Source organism: Molothrus aeneus, chromosome 33, assembly GCF_037042795.1.
Source record: "Molothrus aeneus isolate 106 chromosome 33, BPBGC_Maene_1.0, whole genome shotgun sequence".
NCBI classification, from domain to species: Eukaryota; Metazoa; Chordata; class Aves; order Passeriformes; family Icteridae; genus Molothrus; species Molothrus aeneus.
The window spans coordinates 754226-776269 of record NC_089678.1 but is presented as its reverse complement, the minus strand read 5'-3'; the positions used below and the strand labels follow the sequence as shown (position 1 = coordinate 776269).

General features: G+C 43.0%; 1 protein-coding gene across 1 annotated transcript in view; it reads right to left on the bottom strand.

Annotated features, from left to right (window-relative positions):
- Positions 1-655: 655 nt before the first annotated feature.
- The window catches only part of AIDA (axin interactor, dorsalization associated), a 43652-nt gene continuing 22263 nt past the window's right edge, over positions 656-22044 (bottom strand). Inside the window, exons 8-10 of the mRNA XM_066568489.1 lie at positions 20333-20455; positions 4121-4238; positions 656-3240 (exon numbers count right to left, since the gene is read on the bottom strand). Coding sequence (XP_066424586.1) covers positions 3144-3240; positions 4121-4238; positions 20333-20455 — 338 coding nt within the window. The 3' untranslated portion in view covers positions 656-3143. The remainder of the gene's footprint in view (positions 3241-4120; positions 4239-20332; positions 20456-22044) is intronic.

The window sequence follows — 22044 nt, the reverse complement described above, 5'->3', positions numbered from 1 at the left end:
TTCAGAAAGGATATTGGTTCAGTAATGTGACAGAGAATGCTACAGTTCTGAGAACAAGAATTGAATCAAGGCCAAATTAATGCTGCTGCAGGGTAATGACCATGTTTACCCTCACGCTGATCTACTCTGACAGAATATGGACTTGCTTCATGTAATCAGGACCATGAGGGCTACAGCTTCCAGAGTTGGAAACCTTAATGAGGTTGTGGAGTTGACCTGTGTTTCTACAGTGCCTCTCCAGTAGAGAAACTTAGAATTTCCCTAATTGCTTTCTGCTTTCCAGAGCACCTTGCAGCATCAAGTGAAGTTTGAGAACTGAGTTTTCATCTTCCTCAGGGTTAAGAGCAATTCAGCCTCTTTAAAAGGAAGGCTAGATTTGGAGAACCTTTTTTACTTCCATCAGAAAAGAAAGCAGCTTTCTGTAAAGCAGAGTTGGGAGTATGTCAACCATGTAAACATCTACTGCAGCTACCGCCACTGAACAACTTTCAAAGCACACCATACATTGGCAGGTCAAGTGTTAGTGCAAGCATTTGGAATAGCAGGCTTTTGACTGTCTCAGTGAGTAAGGTTTCTCACAAGTGCATTGCACTGTCCAAAAGGCAGCCTGAGGGAGGAAAAAAGGAAAACAATGCAGAATAATAAAAAACTCTACTGGGAGGCCATTACAGCTTTACTGCCAGAGTACAAGCAGCCATTAAAGTTGCCACCTAGGTATTACATTCTTACAGTACAAGTGTAAAGCTTTAGATTTCAGATGAAAGACAAGCTGGAACATCACTGAAGCATAAAACAATCCCCAAGCCTGTGGTGTGTGCAGCAGCAGTCCTGGCACTGAGTTCACAGAAAGAAGGCAAGGGATAGAAGCAACTTTAAAAATGGTATTTCACACTCAACAGACATTAATTCACAATCAGTTAAATACAAAGCTCTACTTGTGTATTTAACAAAAATACTTCCAAGTTGACATTTCATAAAACTGGCATTAATACAGACATCTACAAGCTGGGGAAGGGTCCAGGTAAGCAGCAGAAACGATGGGTTTATACTTCAAGGGACAGTATTTCAGTTTGCAGGGTGGCTGGCTGATGATACATACATTGATGAACATCCATGATTAAAAGTCAAGTTCTCCAAATCCAGGATCTTTCCTTCCCCATACAAACCTTTGTGATACTCAGTGTCTCTCCCCTTGCCCATCCTAGCTAACAGTAACTAAAGTTGGATGGAATCTCCCTCTGGATGCAGCAGCATTCACCTTTGACACACACACCCAACTGCAGTTCTTACCCTGGATGGCAGCTGGACCGAACTCCAGAACCAGCCCTTCCACCTTTCAGGGATGCTCAGATCCTGCAATTCCTTGGTCAGAACAAGTGCTGAGCTAGCCAGGGACCACTGACAGGTATATGAGCCAAGCTCGGATTAGTTGCAACCACAGACTAATGTTTTGCTTTGTCCTTTTGCAGAGTTCAGAGGATGATTTGTATTTGGTTTTTAGCAGTGTAGTATTCTCCTTTAGTCTGGTGTCCAGAATGCTCCATTCAGAGGAGTTTCCATAACTCACAGGGGTATCTTGATCATCTCCCATCAGCTTTAAAACCAGTGGGATATTGTAAAGATCCATAAACAGGACAATTCAACTGCCCTTTTTCCCCTCCAACCAGCAGTGGAATTTGGGAAAGTATTGCTGACTTTTGTTGTAACACCTAAATAATGTCATTCCTAGTTATACCAGAGCAAAGAAAGGCAAGAAGATTAGGACATTCAAAACCAGCTTTTCATCCTAATCAATATGATAAAGCCAAAAATGCTGAACAGCTGAGTAGAGACAGACAAATGGCATGAGGAAAAGTAACATCCCTTAACACATGATGGAACATCTTGGGTGAAGTGACAGAAAAGAGGAATGGATGATTCACCTGCATCCAGGCTGTTTAAAATAATTGATGCTATTTTGGGAGCTGGCTCTGTAGTTAGCATAGCAGAGTATTCAGGCACTAGTTAGATATTCAAGAAGTTTATCAAACCATAAAGTATCATATTAAATATCCACGCAAATATATGAAAGATTTGACTGGGTTCTACTTCTTTCCCTTTTTCAGGTCAAAAGGTGAATGCAAGTGTGTCATAATAAGCCAATGTCCTGCAGCTTATTATGCACCAAATAAAAAATACAGAAAATAAATGATAATCCTACCTACTTACATAAAAAGGCAATTTTTGAGTAAGTTTCCAGATTTGCACAAAATATGCAGAAAACTGCATACAATCAGTTTCCATAAGAACAGCAGTTTCATGTAGAACGTGGATCAGCCTGCTAGCCAGACCTACTTTATATAAAGCTCTGGAAAATTGAAACTTCAGCACTGAGGGCCAGTCCTGCTGTCACTGAAATGGCAAAACGCCCACTGCAACCAGGACAAAGCCCTCGAGAAGGCCTCTTTATCCCCCATCTGCCTTTGCAAACCACTCTGTGACAAGATCCAAAAAAGAATAGCTCTATTAGGGAGTAACAGTGACTGAAAAGATTGTAACATGTATTCAAAACATGTTCAGTGTTCTCATCTGCACTTGTCCTCCTCCTGACCTGACCACAGGGACTCATGGCCACCCATCTGACCTGCATCCTCCACTCCCTCACTTCAAAGCACTTGCAGTACCTCAAGCTCCTTCCCAGCCCACCTTGTCCTTCTCTCCAGTCTTCTGTCACCCTGCCCACTCCAGAGGACTCTGAAATGCAGATGAGAGGAACTACAATAGCACAGCAGTGTAAACAGTTAGTAGACCTGCCACATCTTTATTGCTGCAGGTTTGACAAAGGGCACTCTGCATCCTCAGAGGGAGCTTGAGGCAAAAGGAGAAGAATGGTTAAAGATAAAAAGTGATGAACAGCAAACTTAGGAAAAGCAGTCAACCTATATCAAGGCTCTTAAAAAAACCTGTAGCTGGAAGTTACTGAAAAAAATCTTGCATTTGCATGGTGGTCTTGTTCCTGCCCCTGAAGTAGTGCTGTGCAGTGGGAGATGGTCTCGTGTGACCTACTGGCATGAACAGAGTCATCTTCCTGCCCCTCAGAGCCTAAGGCTACTACACAGCTACCAGGATTTGTGGTTCAGTTCACAGAGGTCTCACAACTGGGGTCATTCCTTGTGCAATGTTTGATGGAGGTGAAGGTAAAGTGGTTTCTTGGTCAACAGTTGCAATTTCTTCCTTTTAAAGTCAGTGGGTTTTTTGTACCTGTAACCACAAGAAAGTGCATTAAATCCAAGCGCTAATGGCTGTGCAGGAAGATGAAAGCAAACTAGAAAGCTCATCCTGTACAGATCTTGTTACCCTCACCTTTTAAATAGATCTGACAAGGCTTGCTGTAAGCAACAGTAATGAGTAGGTTTACAGGAAGAAACGGTATTTTCTCTGGATGATTATTTTTACAGAAGTAAGATTTCAATATCTAAGTGAACGTAGTATTTTTGTAAGGAGATTCCCAACGTAATACTCTGGATTATAGAAGAGACCCAGTATCAGTAACTCAGTACTTCAGAAGTACTCCAGCTAGCACAGACTAAGTACTCTTCCAAGAACTGCGAGATTCACCTCCTTCTGGAATAAAAAACCAAACCCCAGTCCTCAAACCCCTCCCTCACACCTTCAGCCACTCAGCAAGGAGAGGATGCACACCATAACCACTCAATACTGCTTTGAAACGTTCACAAAGTTAATTGCAAATTGGTATCTCATGCCTCAAATCAGATTTCCTTTGCAGAAGTTCTGTACCAAAAGACTGAGTTGATTATTTTTTTAAAATATAGCCAATCTGACAGTCAGGCTAAGCTCCAAATTAAAATCTCCCCTACAGACTTCATTAAATTCAAACAAAATTAAATTACAAACACCAGTATTTTATTTGGAAACTGGTCTAGTTTCTGAGGAGAGTCTCTAACCATCTTACTTGCCTAAAAGCATTTTGTCTTCCCCCCTTCATTGAAAATAAAATATTCCTCATGGAAGCAAATCTAATGAGTCCAAGAAACCTTCCTTAATACAACAAGCCACACATAGTAACTGAAAGCTGGTTCATTTCCTCTATCATTGTCATCCATAATTGTGAGTCACTTACAGTTCTATAACAATTGCCCCAGGTTTAATTTCATCCATCTCCATGAAAGCAAAGCACTTGGTGCTAGTAAACCTTTTCTTAGGCTTGTAGTGTTTGAATTCAAAGAAAATAGCTGCACCTGGAGGGAAAATGAATAGAAAAGTTAGCAATTATAGCTAAGAGTTATCTGAAAAATTTATCTGCCATTAAGCTGCTCTACTTAAATTGAAGGGAATTATCTCCCACACTTCTGTTATTTACTCAAAAGCTACACCGTGTTCTTACAATGCTCATCACACTCCACTATTCAAACTCTTCACTCCATTTCTCACACCCAGGTACCAATGACTAAGCAGTTGATAAAGCAGCTCCAGCAGTTGATAAAGCAGCTACAATACTGTGTAGCAGAGCAGACTGCTGTTTTTATCTCTTTTCATTTCTCCCTTGCCTGCAAGCCATCCCAATGACCAATTTCAAAGGGACAGGATGCAAAGGTCTATTTTTATCCTTGTCTGGATCTTGAGCCCTGCAGCAGCAGCTCAGGAGCAGCCCAGTGTCTGTGCTCCCAAAGCTCCTGGGCCCTGTTTCGGGTCTCTGGTACTGTTGGAATGTTGGAGGACACAAGACAGATGATGGACTTTGGACCTGGTTAATATAAGAGATTTGATAACAGGATGCCTTGGCAAAAACAAACGGAACTTTGAAAATTAGACCTAGGCTGCAAGCAAATAAAATCAAACGTGTTTACTGGAAAAAGAAAATCCCATTAAACTCTGCAAGCAAGAGAGGTTGTTATATGCATAAGTTTGTGTATGTGATTTTAACCTAATCATTGTAGTACATATTACTAGTCTCCCTGAAATTGTATATAAGCGTTTGTATCCCACAATGAAATCAGATTCTGATCACCGAGTCAGTCTCCCTGCCTCTCTCCATCGCCAACAATTGGTGCCTCCGTGTGGGGGAATGAACTGGCCTGACTGGCAGCAGTCAACAAGCCCCTGGAACTGATCATGACAGTGACAATCAGGGCCCAGAATTGCCTATCTGCTGCCACTGACAGGTGAGCCAGGGGAACTAAAAAAGGAACTAAAAATGGGAAAGGAAATGTCCAAAGAGAGAGAGAAATCTATGAAACCATGCTCACCCTTCTGGACAAGCATGACTCCCCCATCCTAAAGGAGGACCTCAAGAATACTGGAGGTATAAGGTCCTGGAGAATACTTTTTAAGATGTTGAAAAAGCGAGAGCGGCTGGATGCTGCCAGCCCCCTACCCTGCTCTGGCTCTCCTCACTCTTGACTCTCCCTGCCCGCTTGAGGCTGGCACCTCTCAGACTGAAGAGCAGCCACAGCCATCAACCCTGCCCAGACAAAGGAGGGAGAGGCATCCTTTCTAACGGTCATTAGCAGTTTATATCGCTGACCGCAGCTCTAGCAGTAAGGAAGAGGGGGAGCCTTTCTATCCAGGGCCGATAGATTCAGATTATGAGACTGATCCATTCCCTCCTAACCCTTGTGAAAAATGGATGCTACTATAGAAAAAGGCCCTTAAGGAGGGGGACCCCCAAACTTGTGGGAAATCTCAGCATTTGAAAAAGGACTGTTTTGAAAAGGGGGAGGCCAGATCCAAACCTCCTGGTATTTGCCGTCAGTGCCGTAATCAGTGTTGGTCCAAGTATGATTTTGAAGGGCGTCTGATATCGGGAAACTGGAGCCGAAGCACAGAGTGGCACCACTCTGTTATTAGATGGATAGTGAGATGATTGGCTCTCGCAATTAAGGGATAAGTATTGTGTGAGTATTAACAAAAGCTTTAGTGATGTATAGTTATGTTATTGTGGTTTAGATGTCCTCTGTTTTCCCCACAGTTCCCTTTTACCCCCTGTACTGTTGCCATCAGACAGCCTAAATTGTTTAGGACAGGTAAAAAGAAGGTTTGCACATGTGCCCCTTGCATGGGGCAGTTGGGAATGGAAAAGCTTCTTGCTTAGGGGGTGCAGCATGGCAACACCTGACCTCCAATCAAGTTACAAGAAAGCAGTCTCCACCGATAAATGGCAAAGAAGAGCTGACTGACAGACTTTGGGAAGCGCCATGGCTGGCTGATGCAACCCCAGGGGTATAAAAGACTGAGCATCCATCTTGAAGATGAAGTGGCCACGTGGTATGCATGAGAGTCAGTTCTCAGTACTGCAGCTTTTTCCTTATGTAGTATTGTTATTTTGTTAAAGTATATGTATTTTTGTTAAAGTTTAATAAGCATCTTTAAAGCATCTTTGTTAAAGTTTAATGAGCATCTTTAAATTTTCAAAGTGAGCAGTTGTCTCTCACAACTCAAAGACACAGATGCCCCAGCTGATGCCTCAGAGTGGACTGCCGCAAGCCTCAGCTCAGTCTCCCCAAGCAGCCTTCACTGGACCACAGGCAGCCCTGGCCAGACCATTGTGGCTGACAAATGACCCAGCCACACCAGGCAGCACAGGACTGGACATATCAATCAATACCATAGTAACGTTAATTCATTCATGTGTTCATTTCATTCCCACAGGAGTTTTCAGACCACCTGGACAGCATATGCATACTTTGTTTGTTCTCCCTGGAACTGTTGACTCTGACTCATGGCATGGACCCCCCAGCCGCCCTGTGTAGTCCCGGCGGGGAGCCATGTAGTTCAACTCATATCTTCTGCAGCAGCACCCCTATCTGCATCCCCAATAACTGAGAAGAGGGAGGGGGGGTTTTGATTCCACAGGGGTCCCACAGATTTTATAGACACAACGCATTACATCTGAGCATCCTACATGCCAAAGTGACTCTCAAAGGCAGAGGCACTCCTAACAGGACTCATTGATACAGGAGCTGATGTGACTATTATCTCAAAGAGCCAAAGGCCCAGTGAGTGACCACTTATGACTGTGCCTCAGGTACTCCCGGGCATGGGTGGAAGGAGTGAAAGCCTGCAAAGCCAACACTACGTGCAAATAACTACGTACTGATGGGTGGATCGCCACAGTTAAACTTTCTGTGATTTCTGTCCCCTGGTTTTGTGGGGGAGACATGTGTTAACACAATCGAGAATTTTTATGCATTCATATTTTGTACAGGAGTCACTGGGGACACTCAACACCCCCACAATGGTCCCTGGCCGAAGTGCCCCAGGCACTTTCAAGCATTGGAAGGAGCAGCCCAGCTATCAAAAGCCACAGTTCATACATATCTAAAGCCCTGAGAAACATCTAGCCCTGATCAAATTTCCAGTTACTTGCCTTTTTTTTTAAACAAAGTATTTTGTTGTGAATTTTTTGGTACAGCTATTTAGTACTATATAACTAAATCTTATTTTGTTTCAGCCTTCAATGTTTATATCCCACTACTCATATTAAGCCAAATTTAAATCTATCCTATAAGCAATCTTTAAAAGCTGCTGCAGGGGGTGTGGCCCTGCCTGGCACCAGCCAGTGTTGAGATTTACCTTCTAACTTGTGAATTGTGATTTTTAACATGATTGTTACTAGAAAAAATCAAAGGTGTTGGTAAAGAGGTTATAATATATGTTATAAAGTAATTCATGCTTAGAAAGAGAACGTATGTTATAAAATTATAAAATCCAACGAGTCTCTGACCTCAAGCAGCCCAGGGACGTGTAACCACTCTGAAATTTTGAAACTCCTGAAGGCAGCAGGAGAATAATGCTTTGTTTACCAATCAATAGACATGGCCAGCGTGATGATTGTGGAATCATCTTGTGGGGCCATCAGGACACACCCAAGGGTGATCATCGCTTGATAGATACCATCAATCAAGATAACCAAAGTCACTGAGGAAGATCCATCTGAATATGCAATTTCCCCTGACATGATCAGCACCTGCCATTACCCAGGAAACAGCAATTGTCCAGCCCCGAACAGTGAAAGAAACGTTCATACATATGCAGGGTTACAAAAGAAATCGGGGCACCTCTGCCTCAGGCATAAAAAACTGTATAAAATAGCCTCGCTGCATTTGTGAACAGAGGGAGATCCAATGTGATATAGGTCGGATTGAGGCTCACCCAGCGCCGATCCCAGGCTCGACACTGTCTCTTTGGCTGTGGGTTTTTGAGGACTGTAATTTGGTTGTGAAAATAAAATCTTTCGCATTTATTAATTTGGATTTCTGGCTGATCATTTATAACAATTCTGGTGACCGTGACATGATCCAAATTTGGGGTCCAGGGACCCCCTCTCTGGTCAGGAGGCACCCCGGTTATTTCAGTGGCCTGACAGGATTGGGGACCGGCAGAACCGATAAGACACCAAACCAAAGCCAGAACCACAGCCAAAGAGAGGATAAAAATGGGCCCAGAGCTCTTAGGACCTTGGAGCGTTCCAGAGAGGTATCTCCAAAGCACAGTTCTTTCCCACTCAGAAAATCTACATGCACGAAGAATTCACGCAGGAAAAGGAACCATGAGTACCATGTGGTTGAGTGGGGTGTGATCGAGCGTGTGTGTGAGACATGATTCTATCATGAAGCGAGTGTGGACCCCAAGACTGCAGTTCCACTCTCCCATGAGGGAAGTGGTCGGTCGCGGGGGAAGTGGATGCTTGCTTGTTCCTTATCACACATCTGAAGCATGAAACTCGGGGGAGTTCAGGGGTTCGATCATGGTTTGGATCAGGAGGGAAGGGACGTTCCCAAAGGGTTTGGGAGCTGGTAAACCTTCTGATCCAGAAAATCAGGTAAGAGAGCTCATTACCAGTCAAAAAGCCCGTGGAACGGTTCTCTGTGAGGCTAAGTAAGCTGGTAGTTTTTTCATAGACAAAAACCAGTACCGAACAGAGACTCAGGGTTCATGTCAAGAATCCCAGCCAAAAAGGACTTAAGGTAAGAAAGATTGAGAAAAGGAGTTTCCGAAAGATGCGACAGAAAAAGAGCAAGTGTCAGAGAAAATCCCAAGAAAAATCCTCACAGGTTCCTGAAAAGGTTTTGCCTGAAATCCCAAGGGAAAGCCCGTTGGGATGGATGCTAGAACATTGGGAGGCCAATCCCAGGAGGGTGGGAAGATCTAAGGAAAAGATGGTCCATTTTTGCATTGAAAAATGGGGAGGGAAGGAGATTGGGAGGTACGTGGTCTGGCATGGGTGGGAAGATATAAGGAAAAGATGGTCCATTTTTGCGTTGAAAAATGGGGAGGGAAGGAGATTGGGAAGTACGTGGTCTGGCCAGTTTTCGGCACCTTTGAGATGTGGATGTGCCAAACCTTAATACGACCATGTGGTCAGCCAGTACCCGCAAGACTTAGAAGAAACAGAGTATGCTGGAATGTGGAAAAATGCTTGTTCGGCATTGTATCTGATAAAAGCCCACAGATGTTCCGCAACTTGGGGCAGGGAATGGGAGCTGCTGGAGAACCTTCCACCTCCCTATTTGGTCCCTCCACCCCAACCCACTCAAGCCCAGGTACCTCCAGTGCCTGCGCCGCTTCCAGAAGCGTTGCTCCCACAGGGACAGGCTTCGGCACCTCTGCTCCTACAGGAGCAGGCTTCGGCACCTTTGCTCCCATGTGAGCAGCCTCAGGCCCCACCACTGCCCAAATCAGAAGAGAAGCAAGTCCTCCCCACAAGCGGAGTCGACTCTCCCCCAGCCCGCTGAACAAGGCGAAGGACAAGGAGAACGACCACGGACGATAGCGAGGACGAGGAAGAAAAGCCCAACCTCTTCCCTTTACAGGAGGTGCCGATGGCTCTGGGAATTATCGGCGTTGTAAATGTGCCAATCAATACCGGGGACGTCAAAGCTTTCAAGAAAGAAATGGGAAAATTAATGGAGGACCTGTTGGGGGTGGCAGAAAGATTAGATGAGTTCCTGGGGACTAGCATGTACACCTACGAGGACCTTAATGTGATATTAAGGTCACTGTTCAACAACAAGGAAAGAGAAATGATCAGGCAAGCTGCGATCAGGGATTGGGAAAATAGGAACCCACAGGCGGAGCAGGGACACCAGAGGTGGCTGGACCAGAAACCATCTTGAAGTGCCCAGACAGAAGAAGGCAGACAAAAGATGATAAATCTCAGGAACATGGTGATACAGGGTATATGGGAGGCGGTGCCGAAAGGACAAAACATTCATTAGTGGCAAAATCATGGGAAGACGTAAGAAAGAAATTGGAAAATATAGAGGGATGAGCAAGACAGAGAGTTACAGGACTTGCTTCAAGAAGCTCAGAAAGTCTACATGAGGAGAGATGAGGAAAGGCAGAAAATTCAAGTGAAAGTGTTAGTAGCTGCAGTAAGGGAAACTCAGAAGCAGGAGCAGGTCCGAGACTCGGCAAAGCCAGCACCACCAAAGAAACAGAACCCTTCCCAAGGTAAGGGCTCAGATAATCAGAAAAAGGACATAGAGTGTTATTACTGCAAGCAAAAGGAACACATTCGGAGAAATTGCCCGAAGAAAGACAAGGACAAGAAAATGTTTCAGGAAGATGAGAGGTGTAAGAGGCTTTTCAGTTTGGGGTCCGGGACATCTAAGGAGCCCTTGATAAAGTTGAGACTAGGACCCCACAGGCAGGAAGTATTGTTTTTAGTAGACTCTGGAGCCGAACGAACCACAGTGCAGCAATTACCACGAGGATGTTCTATAAGTGACGATACTATGATGGTAATAGGGGCAAAGGGGGAACCTTTGAAGGTTATAACCAATTATAAAAAAAACCAGTTGAAATAGAATCAGAAAATAAGCGTTGTATTGGAAATATGTTGTTGTTCAAGGAAGCAGAATATAATCTGCTGGGAAGGGATTTGATGGTGACACTAGAAATTAGCCTAGTGGTGCAGAATTCCCAGCTCATGGTGAAGTTATACCGACTCACTGCCAAGGATGAGGAGAAAATAGACCCTAAGGTTTGGTACAAGCAAGGGGAGGCTGGGAGGTTGGACATAGAGCCAATTCACATTGAAATTGAGACCTGAAGACCCTATTAGGGTAAAACAGTACCCCATTCCCATTGGAAGGGAGCAAGGGGCTGAAACCAGTGATAGAGGAATTAGTAAAGAAAGGAACGTTGGAGCCATGCATGTCCAGACACAATACCCCAATTTTGGCGGTGCGGAAAACAGATGGAAGTTATAGATTGGTACAGGATTTGAGGGCTGTGAATTAAAGGACTAAGACACTGTTCCCCACGGTTTCGAATCCTTACACTTTGTTAAATAATGTCTCTCCTGAGCATACATAGTATAGTGTGATCAATTTGAAAGATGCTTTCTGGTCTTGTCCTTTAGCAAAGGACAGCAGAGACTATTTTGCATTTCAATGGGAAGACCCAGAAACCAACAGAAAGCAGCAATTCAGGTGGACATCCTTGCCTCAGGGCTTCGTAGATTCCCCAAACCTATTTGGTCAAGCACTTGAGCAAGTGCTGAGTCACTTTGTACCAATGGAAGGAACAAAATTGTTTGTAACACGTGTATGTTACGTGGATGGATATTGTACGTGGATGATTTGTTGATTGCTGATCCAAGGGATGAAGATGTAAGGATGAGCACTGTATTGATCTTGAATCTCTTGGGGGACAAAGGATTGAAAGTGTCTAAGTAAAAGCTTCCGTTCACAGAGCCTGACGTCAGGTACTGGGGACATTTGTTAACCAAGAGAAAGAAGAAATTAGACCCTGAGAGGGTGGTGGGGATTACTGCCCTGCCCCCTCCACGGACAAAAAGGGAGGTGAGACAGTTATTGGGGCTTTTGGGATATTGCCGGCAGTGGATTGAAGGATACAGTGAAAAGGTGAAATTTTTATATGAGAAACTCACAACGGACAAGATAAAATGGACAGAGAAAGACGAGGGTGAATTTAAGGAAGTAAAGGAAGCACTCATGGCAGCACCACTGCTGAGTCTCCCCGATGTGAAAAGGCCATTCCAGCTGTTCATGGATGTCAGCAGTCACACTGCCCATGGTGTGCTAACGCAGGAATGGGCAGAGGCCAGGAAACTGGTAGGTTACTTGTCTAGGCTTCTGGACCCTGTAAGCAGGGGTTGGCCCACCTGCTTGCAAGCAATCGTAGCAGTGGCATTGTTGGTGGAAGAAGCCAAGAAAGTAACTTTTGGGGCCCTGCTGATAGTATTTGCGCTGCGTAACATGCCGAGTGTAATACAGCAAACAGCAGATAAATAGCTCACAGATACTAGGTTGCTAAAGTATGAGGACATTTTGATCCACTCGCCTGATTTGGAACTGCTAACAAACACAGCACAAAATCCAGCCCAATTTTTGTTCGGGGAGGTCTTGGAAAAGCTCATTCATAACTGCACGGAAGTGGTGGAGCTGCAGACCAAGATAAGACCAGATTTAGAGGAGGAGGAATTGGAAAAGGGAGAAAAATGGTTTGTGGATGGGTCAAGCAGAGTGATTGAAGGGAAAAGAAAATCAGGATACGCAGTTGTGGATGGGAGGACAGGAAAAGTGATAGAAGCAGGTCCACTGAACGCAGGATGGTCGGCACAGGCATGCGAGCTGTACGCAGTTTTGAGGGCTTTAAAAATGATGAAAGAAAAAAGGGGGACAATTTTTACAGACTCCAAATATGCTTTTGCAGTGATCCACACATTCGGGAAGATTTGGGAAGAGAGAGGGCTGATCAACACTCAAGGACGGGGACTGACGCATGGAGAATTGATAAGGCAAATTTCGGAAGCGATTAGGGAGCCAGAGGGAATTTCAGTCGTGCATGTCAAAGGGCACCAGGTGGGAATGCAGTTTCGAATCCAGGGAAACAACCTGGCAGATAGGAAAGCCAAGAATGCGGTGTTGAGGATGGTAAGTCGAAGGAACCAAGGCTCCAGAACATCCCCCACAGCCCTCCCAGAAAGAAATCAAAAGCTATGAGAAAACGGGGAGAAAATTGGAGGAAGGTAAGTGGAAATTACCAGAGGGGAGAGAGTTGGTATCAAAAGGTTATACCAGGAGAATTTTGAGGAGACTGCACCAGCAAACACATTGGGGGGCTCAGGCCCTAGCAGAACAATTTCTAAAATTCTTTGGGTGCAGAGGGATTTACAAATTGGCCAAACAGGAGGTACAAGGATGCTTGATCTGCCAGAAAGTTAACAAGTCTAAGGCACGACAGGCAGTCCTGGGGAGTCTCCCCATTGTGTACCGACCTTTCAAAAGGATTCAAGTTGATTTTACCAAGCTGCCCAAGATGGGAAGGTACAAATTCGTGCTAGTGATAGTAGACAAATTGACCCATTGGGTAGAAGCTTTTCTGAGTTCAAGAGCAACGGCTCAAACTGTTTCGAAAAGACTTCCAGAGGAAATTGTGCCCCGATATGGGGTGGTGATTTACATAGATTCGCACCAGGGAACTCAATTTACCTCAAAGATTATAAAGCGGTTGGCAGAGGCTCTAGGCATCTGATGGGAATACCACACTCTGGCATCCCCAGAGTTCCGGACAAGTCGAAAGAATGAATCAGACCTTAGAGGCACAATTAGTGAAATTAATATTGGAGACCCAGATGTCCTGGCTGAAGTGCCTCCCTCTAGCCTTGCTTAATATCAGGACTATGCCTCACTCTGAGATGGGGCTCTCACCGTTCGAAATGTTATATGGAATGCCATATAAACATGGAATGCCATATAAACATGGAATACCTGTGGGACACCCCAGGTTAGAGAATAGTCAGATTCATCCTTACTTGATTGCGATAAACAAGAATTTACAGGAATTAAGGAAACATGGGATAGTATCTCAGAGTGCTCCTCTGGGATTTGCTATCCACAAAATTCAGCTGGGAGACAAAGTGCTTGTGAAGGTATGGAAAGATGTTCCCCTCTACCCTCACTGGGAAGGTCCCTTTCTTGTCCTTCTGATAACAGACATGGCCATTCAGACAGTGGAAAAAGGCTGGACACACGTGTCGTGGGTGAAAAAGGTCGAACATCAGAGGAAGCTCCCGAGTGGAGGATCACTTCTTCCCCTGGAGATTCAGAGATAAAGCTACGCCGTCCAAGTAAATGACCGACAGAGAGCAGATAAGTTGTATACTGTTGAGTTGTGTATGCTATCCTTTTGTGCACTTCAAGTGCGAGTACTGTCTGGAAGTTTTTGTTATACATTGTAGAAGTGGACAGCAGCCGAAGGGGTTGTGTACTCAGTGTTTAAAAGAAGAACTCGAGCTGACTGACCGAATCTTGACTCTTGCCACAAATTTAGGGATCATTGAACAGAATTCTCAAGAGTGGTTTCAGATATTCCAGAACAGTGTACAGGGAAAATTTAATTCAAAGGCAAAGGTCTTAGACACTGAGTGTCAGAAGTCGATCAAAGTACCATGCAGCTCAGATGCGATAATGTTATCCAGATGGAGTGCCTTTAAGAGGAGGTATGTGGTTCAGTCCGAAAACATATTCCCGAAAGAATACTCCTGCTGCCGAGAAGATGGTCTTCCTCGCTGGCACCCCAGGGGGCACATGCAAAGCCAGAGAAGTACGCCTATCGGAAATCCTGATGGGCCTGAGCCTAGTCGTGTGCGGGACATCTAGTCTGCACACTGAGATCCCATCTCACGCAGGGGAACTAAGCCCTGGGGATGAGTGCAGCAGGTGCACTCAGTTTATCCTGAAGGGACAAGGAGGAGGGGGAGTCTCAGCATACCGAGCCCTGGAGGATTGCATCATGGAGCAAGGCAGGTATTGCACGATAAACGACACTCAATTGAAATTATGCAGATTGGGCAAAGAAATGTTGTGTTTCAAACCAAAGGTGAGAGTTAAGGACAGGAGGTCAGATGAGTTCGGCCACAAAATGCAAACAGGGATGTGGGATGAATGTCAATACCCGTTTGTAACCAATGTAATTGGACTGTGTGGGTCAGGGGAAAGGCTGAATTGGTTTTTGTAGCATATTATCAGATTATGTTATGATGACTTGGGAATGTGTATGATGAATGGGAAAACGTACTGGGTCGGGAAAAATTTGAAATATGAAAATAAGCTCACCCTGAACCAGGAGCCTGTCATTTTGGACCTCGTCCAGGCAAATGATGCCAGGGCTCGTTTGCAGTATGATAGCGTTTTCTGTTTTTCAAAGAATAAGGAAGGGGTAGATCCCGAGGGCAAAATTAAACAAATAACTCAGGAATTGAAAAGACAGGAGTCAGAAGTGAGGAAAAAGAGGGTGGAGAAAGAAAGATTAAGAACGTTCAGCGAACAATATGAACAACTGGAGAAACTATATACTGACTGGGGGCTACCTGCCCCTAATCGGGACCTATTCATTGATCTTGTCCAGGAGATCGCGACAGAACTAGGATTGTCGAATTGTTGGATTTGTGGGGGGCTGAAATCCGCCGAGAAATGGTGCTGGAAAGGTGAGAGTTTAACTCCAGAGCAACTGCTGAAATGGAACAACACACGGGTCTCCAAATTGGCACAGAGGCCTGAGGGGTGGGTGTTGGATCAGTGAGTGATTGGGATCATTTGCATCAGCTGAGAGGGAATGGAACATACTGAGATGGTGGGATATACCCCGTGTATATCCACGCTGGCAGTGAATTCAAGTGGTAGGAGCAAGGTCTGGCAACCAGAGCCTCCTATGGGATATTGGAGTCAGAAAAATGAAACAAATTGCGAATGGAATGACCAAATTGGACTTTGGTGGGTCAAGGGCTCTGGAGTTAATCCCTACCAATCCTTGGGGGAATTGAGAGAATGCTGGAGGGAACCAAGAAAAACAAATATAAGGTGGAAAGCCCCAGATAGGATTTACCGGATTTGTGGGAAGAAAGCATATAGCGAGTTACCCCCAAAGTGGAAAGGATCATGCACTCTAGGCATGATACGACCCGTGTTCTTTACTCTCCCCCGAACAAAAAGAAACCTGTTAGCAGTTCCTTTCTATGAGACTCTGAACAGGGAAAAGAGGAGTCTGAAAAAGATACTTCCTATCATAGGTGGCAGGCAGACATGGGGAGAGGAAGAATGGCCAGCAGAAAGAATAATTGATTATTACGGGCCGGCCACTTGGGCTCAAGACGGAAGCTGGGGATATAGGACCCCGGTTTACCTACTGAACTGATTGATCACACTACAGGCAGTGGTAGAAATAGTCTCTAATCACACCTCGGAGGCCCTGGACTTGTTAAGCTGGCAGCACACTCAAATGCGGGCTTTTGTGTAACAGAACAGAATAGAACTAGACTATTTGTTGGCCAAAGAAGGGGGAGTGTGTGGAAGATTCAATGAGTCAGAATGCTGCATTGAGATTGACATCAGGGGTTTGGCAGCATAAATCAAAAAGGTGGCTCATGTCCCAGTCCAGAAATGGAATTCCATCCTACAGGTGACTTGGTGGGGACAGACTATTTAATGGAGCCTGGTGGAACAAAGTGATATTCTTTGTAATCTGTTCAGTAGCTGGGGTCATATTCCTGCCATGTCTCATACCTTGCCTTATTAGGCTGATACACTCCGTGGTACAGGGTATGCAAATAGCAGTAGTACCCATGGACCCGGAGCTGGCTTCTGGACACCAAATATCCAAAATCATTAGCCTGGGGGAAGGTGGACATGAGAGCAAAGCAGCAGAAGTCTTGGCAAAATTTGAAAAACTAATAAGAAGTGACGGGAATGGCTACAATTTATATCAGGGAGTCTCACAAGGAGACTAGGGCATGCAAAGGGTTTGAATAAATCCCCCTTTCTTTGTAGGAGATCCTTGAAGGTGAAGGGTAGATGTAGATAAAATATAGAAAATAGATATAAGGGTTGTAGTGGGAAGCATCAATTAATGTGTTTATATAGAAGGGGAGGGATTGCAATATATGTTATAAAGTAATTCATGCTTACAAAGAGAATGTATGTTATAAAATTATAAAATCCAATGAGTCTCTGACCTCAAGCAGCCCAGGGACATGTAACCACTCTGAAATTTCGAAACTCCTGAAGGCAGCAGGAGAATAATGCTTTGTTTACCAATCAATAGACATGGCCAGCGTGATGATTGTGGAATCATCTTGTGGGGCCATCAGGACACACCCAAGGGTGATCATCGCTTGATAGATACCATCAATCAAGATAACCAAAGTCACTGAGGAAGATCCATCTGAATATGCAATTTCCCCTGACATGATCAGCACCTGCCATTACCCAGGAAACAGCAATTGTCCAGCCCCGAACAGTGAAAGAAACGTTCATACATATGCAGGATTACAAAAGAAATCGGGGCACCTCTGCCTCAGGCATAAAAAACTGTATAAAATAGCCTCGCTGCATTTGTGAACAGAGGGAGATCCAATGTGATATAGGTCGGATTGAGGCTCACCCAGCGCCGATCCCAGGCTCGACACTGTCTCTTTGGCTGTGGGTTTTTGAGGACTGTAATTTGGTTGTGAAAATAAAATCTTTCGCATTTATTAATTTGGATTTCTGGCTGATCATCTATAACAAGGTGGTGTCTTTTTACCTATTATTAACATAGCAAAACTGCATAATTCACTGAGAGTAATTAGATAAGTCATAAATTCACAACTCTTTAGCTTACATTCAAGACAAACCTTGAACTATATCTGCAGTCATTATTTTGAGATTTAACTATAATTAATATATAAACTCACTGTCAGCTTTATTGATTGCTTGCTTTTTACTCCATAGTTCTAACAAGGTAATTATATTGTAAAGATTTCAGTACAGTTGTTTACTTGCATGTTGTTTATTTTGATGTTTAACTATTATATGACAAATTTTCAGTAAGCTTTTTGTAATAATAGAGTTTAAAAATGTTAATTCTTATTAAGACTGATTTTTGTTTAGTCTCGGTGATGTTAACTTTAAGTTCTTTTAGATATATTTATTAAGGTTAAGTTTTAGTAACGTTGATTTTAAATATTGTAGAAGTATAACTGTTTGAGGTATAAGATATAATTCCTTTGCTATATAAGTGAATGGCATAAAGATTGAGTGAATTTTTATTAAAATTTCCTCATTTAAATTACAAGATACACCTATTTTGCTATAGAAATAAGAACAGGTTTTGCTATTTTATATATCAGAAGTAGTACTGAAATGGAGGTTCACTTAAGTTAGCAATATAAATTAAGCATTTAAATTTTAGCTTGTAGAATGATGTGTTAAATTTTAACCTTTTACTTAAGAAACCTCTGCCATGGTACAAAGGGCATAGGAAAATTTCTGAAGCTTCTTGCAATAAAGAACAATACTGGGAGAAGACCAAGGAATGCAAGAAACCTAGATAAAGGAGCTCCTCTGTCTCCAAGCTGTTCAACATCAACAGATAGGCACCAAGGGACCACAGTGCACGAGCAAAGAAGTTCAAAAGTTCAACCGTGAGGAAGACCATGGCCTTCAGCCTCAAAAACCACTGAAAGACCCCTGTGCAACCACCACTGTGAAGAAGGGCATGGATTTAATAACCATACGAGGCAAGGACAGGCGGGGCCAGGGATTGAATATGCATGAAAAGGTTGTACAATGTAATGTATATGGAACACCTTTGTGAATAAAGATGTGGCCCAGATCGGAGCTCAGGGCACAAGTTTTCACTAGAGCTATCTCACTTGTGCTGGGCACTGACAATACATACCCACTTCATAACTACATCATGTTGTGGAGCCTATTCATTCCGCTTATCGCTTCAGTACTGAAGAATGAGTCTCCTTTTTATGACTGTAATTAGTTATGAGTTATTTAATGCTTTCTTTTACTTTTTTGCTTTAATGTCATATATGACTAGGAAAATATAATCCCAACTTCTTAAGAGAATTTCTACTGATATATTAAGTGGCGCTGATTATGCTGTTAATTTCATGATGTGAATTCACTGAATTTACCATAACAAGCATTACTTTTGTCTATGGTACCATTGACTAACTATAAATGAGAAAGTCAGCTACTTTACAAACCTTCACTTATTGTTGTATAGCTATTCATAAGACATATATTATTTTTCTAACTACTAAGAGGTTTCTAAAATATATTAAAAAGACTCTTCCAGTTAAGAGCCTGGACCCCAGCCAAGTCCTGGCCGTAACTAGTAGAGAAAATTTTCTGCACCAAAATTATCTTCAAGTAATTCTGACTTACCAAATTTGGACCTATAATAGCCAAACCTCCTTTTAAGGTGAACTTGGAAGTCTTACCCGGGAATGATTTTCCAAGCCCTCACTTTAAAAAATAAGGCTTGCCAAATATTACAGACTCTAAGTAATAGTACAATAGTAAAGAAATTTATAAGGCATTGTTTTAAATCACCATTCTGGTTTTCATATGCCACTAATTGTATCTATTATCTGATTTATTTTTACTTAGTTTAAGTTTATTGTTATGTTACATATTGTTTTGTTTTTATGTTACCTTCATGTTCATAACAAGAAACATACATGTTATTAAAAACAAAAAATCAGGGGGGAAGATAACTCCTCCAGAACTTGACACTAAAAAAATTTTTTTTTGAAAGCAAATTAAATCATATCAAATTGAATCCCACACCTTCCTGAAACACCTTTGGAACTCCAAGAATTAGAGTTCCTGGGTTCTTTAAAATTGGATTTTTGTGTTAATTTTAAATACATGGGAAGAAATCAGTCTAAAGCTTGGGATGTTTCTCCCTATCACTCCATCTATAAGAATCAAGCCTTTTGGTACAATTACACTTCTGGCAGCCTTTCTAAATCCAGTAATGCGGCTGCCATCAGGAACGTTTATAAAGATCAAGCCTGAGCCTTTTAGTGGCTGGAGTTTTTAACTAAAATATTCTTTTTAGGATAGGTGTGTATATGGTAATTTTGATAATAATTGTATTAATCATGATACCTTTCAATGTGCAGAGATTAATTAATAAGGCCATTAAAAGAGTATTTTTGGTCAAAAGGAAACATCTGTCTTGGGCGACACAAGAAAGATGATGGACTTTGGACCTGGTTAACATAAGAGATTTGATAACAGGATGCCTTGGCAAAAACAAACGGAACTTTAAAAATTAGACCTAGACTGCAAGAAAATTAAATCAAATGGGTTTACCGGAAAAAGAAAATTCCATTAAATTCTGCAAGCAAGGGATGTTGTTATATGCATAAGTTTGTGTATGTGATTTTAACCTAATCATTGTAGTACACATTACTAGTCTCCCTGAAATTGTATATAAGCGTTTGTATCCCACAATGAAATCAGATTCTGATCACCAAGTCAGTCTCCCTGTCTCTCTCCATTGCCGACATGGTACCACATACCTTTTGTTAGTCTTTCAATGTGTTTCTGAATCTCAATGTCCACATTAAAATGGACATATGTGTCCTCCTTCCTCAAAGCCACAGGAGTATCCTGCACAGGAGTCAGATCTATCCCATTCAAATCTGCAGGAAAGAAACAGTATGAGAATAGCAGAAGCTTCTCAGACTTCAAGGTTCAGCTTTAAGAGATTTAAAAGTTTCACCAAATCCTGCCACACAAAGTTAATCCACACCTGGATGTTTCCACAAAACCTAAAAAAGGGGCAATCATAGCCCTTCACAATCAGTTAATTTTCTTTTTGAGTACAACACGAAAGCAGCTAAAGTTCTAGCAGTATTTCAGATAAAAAATTGTAGTTATCCCTCTTTTTATTTTTAAGAGTGCATTTCTTTCTGCTGTCAGCAAAAGATTCCATTCCCTGTGCACAAAGGACTCTAGAAGAGCTCCAGGCCAAGTGGGATACACACCAAAGACAGCTGTCCACACAGTGTCTGCAGGGCACAAGTGGCACAACTCACACATCCTGTGTGTGCCCTGCTTTGTCCCTAGACACAAGGACTATTCCGCTTGGGTTTTCCACAGAGGCATTGTAGGGCTTTGGGTTGACTCCAGCTCTCAGCACCAGCCCTGGTTTTGCTGCTCTGGCATAGCCAATATTGTTTCTCACTAAGCCTCTGCTGTTTCCAGAGGTATATTTGTCCTGTCTTTCCTCTTATTCCTGATCCCTTTCCCTCAGGCAGAGGAAGTTGCTAACAATGTGGCCAAGATTACAGGTATGGAGTGCACATGTTGTGCTTGGAGCTCAGGCTGAGGCCCTGGAGCACCAGTGATTCCCTTCATCCATGATACGGGCTGGGATTGCCAATGCTGCATTAGGAACAAACCTCACTCCAAACCTGCAGAAGAGCAGCTTGGTTTAAAACCAAGGAAATCAGCTACTAAGTGTCTTCAGAGTCCTAACAGTGAAAAAATTGAGTCCTCAGAGTTACTTTGCCTAACCAAAAATCTCAGGAAATAAAAGTATCAAAAGACACCATTAGCAGACTCATCCATACACTGCCCACACTCTCACTTTTTGATCCTATTTTCTACGTCATTACTTGGCAGCCACCATTTATAGGTAAATGAGTTTGGAAACAGGGAGCATCATGTTAACAGAGACTTGTTGGGAAAGCAAGCCCAGCAATAGAGAGTGTCTCCCTTAGCTCCGGAAGGGAAAGGAGAGCTACAGCAGCAGTTTTAGCAATGTACAATGAGACAAACACTTCAGTGGCAATGAACAAGGAATGTTTGCTTTACAAGCCCTGGTATGTATTCAAGGGATATTTGATGCTGTGAACCTTCCTCCTGCCAGAGGATGTCTGGTGGAAGAAGCACTGATCACACATCTAACAAGTGTTTCAACCTATATTTAGTATCCAATAGCATATCTCAAGAGGACACATACAAGGTCATTATCACAACTAAAAATAACAAGAGGCTCAGCTACAGATTTTTACATGAGAAACAAAAAAAATCCTCTGCCTACATTTAAAAATTGTAAAGAGAACCCAAAGTAAAGCAGAACACAAGGGAAGGGCAAGCAGGTTTGACTACAGAGGCTTCCTGCTAAGTGCAAAATGGGGATATTGATACTCTCATTAGAAAGAGTGTGAATATGAAAAATCTTAGCCTCAAAAGATACCAATTATGTTACCATCTGAAACAGAGA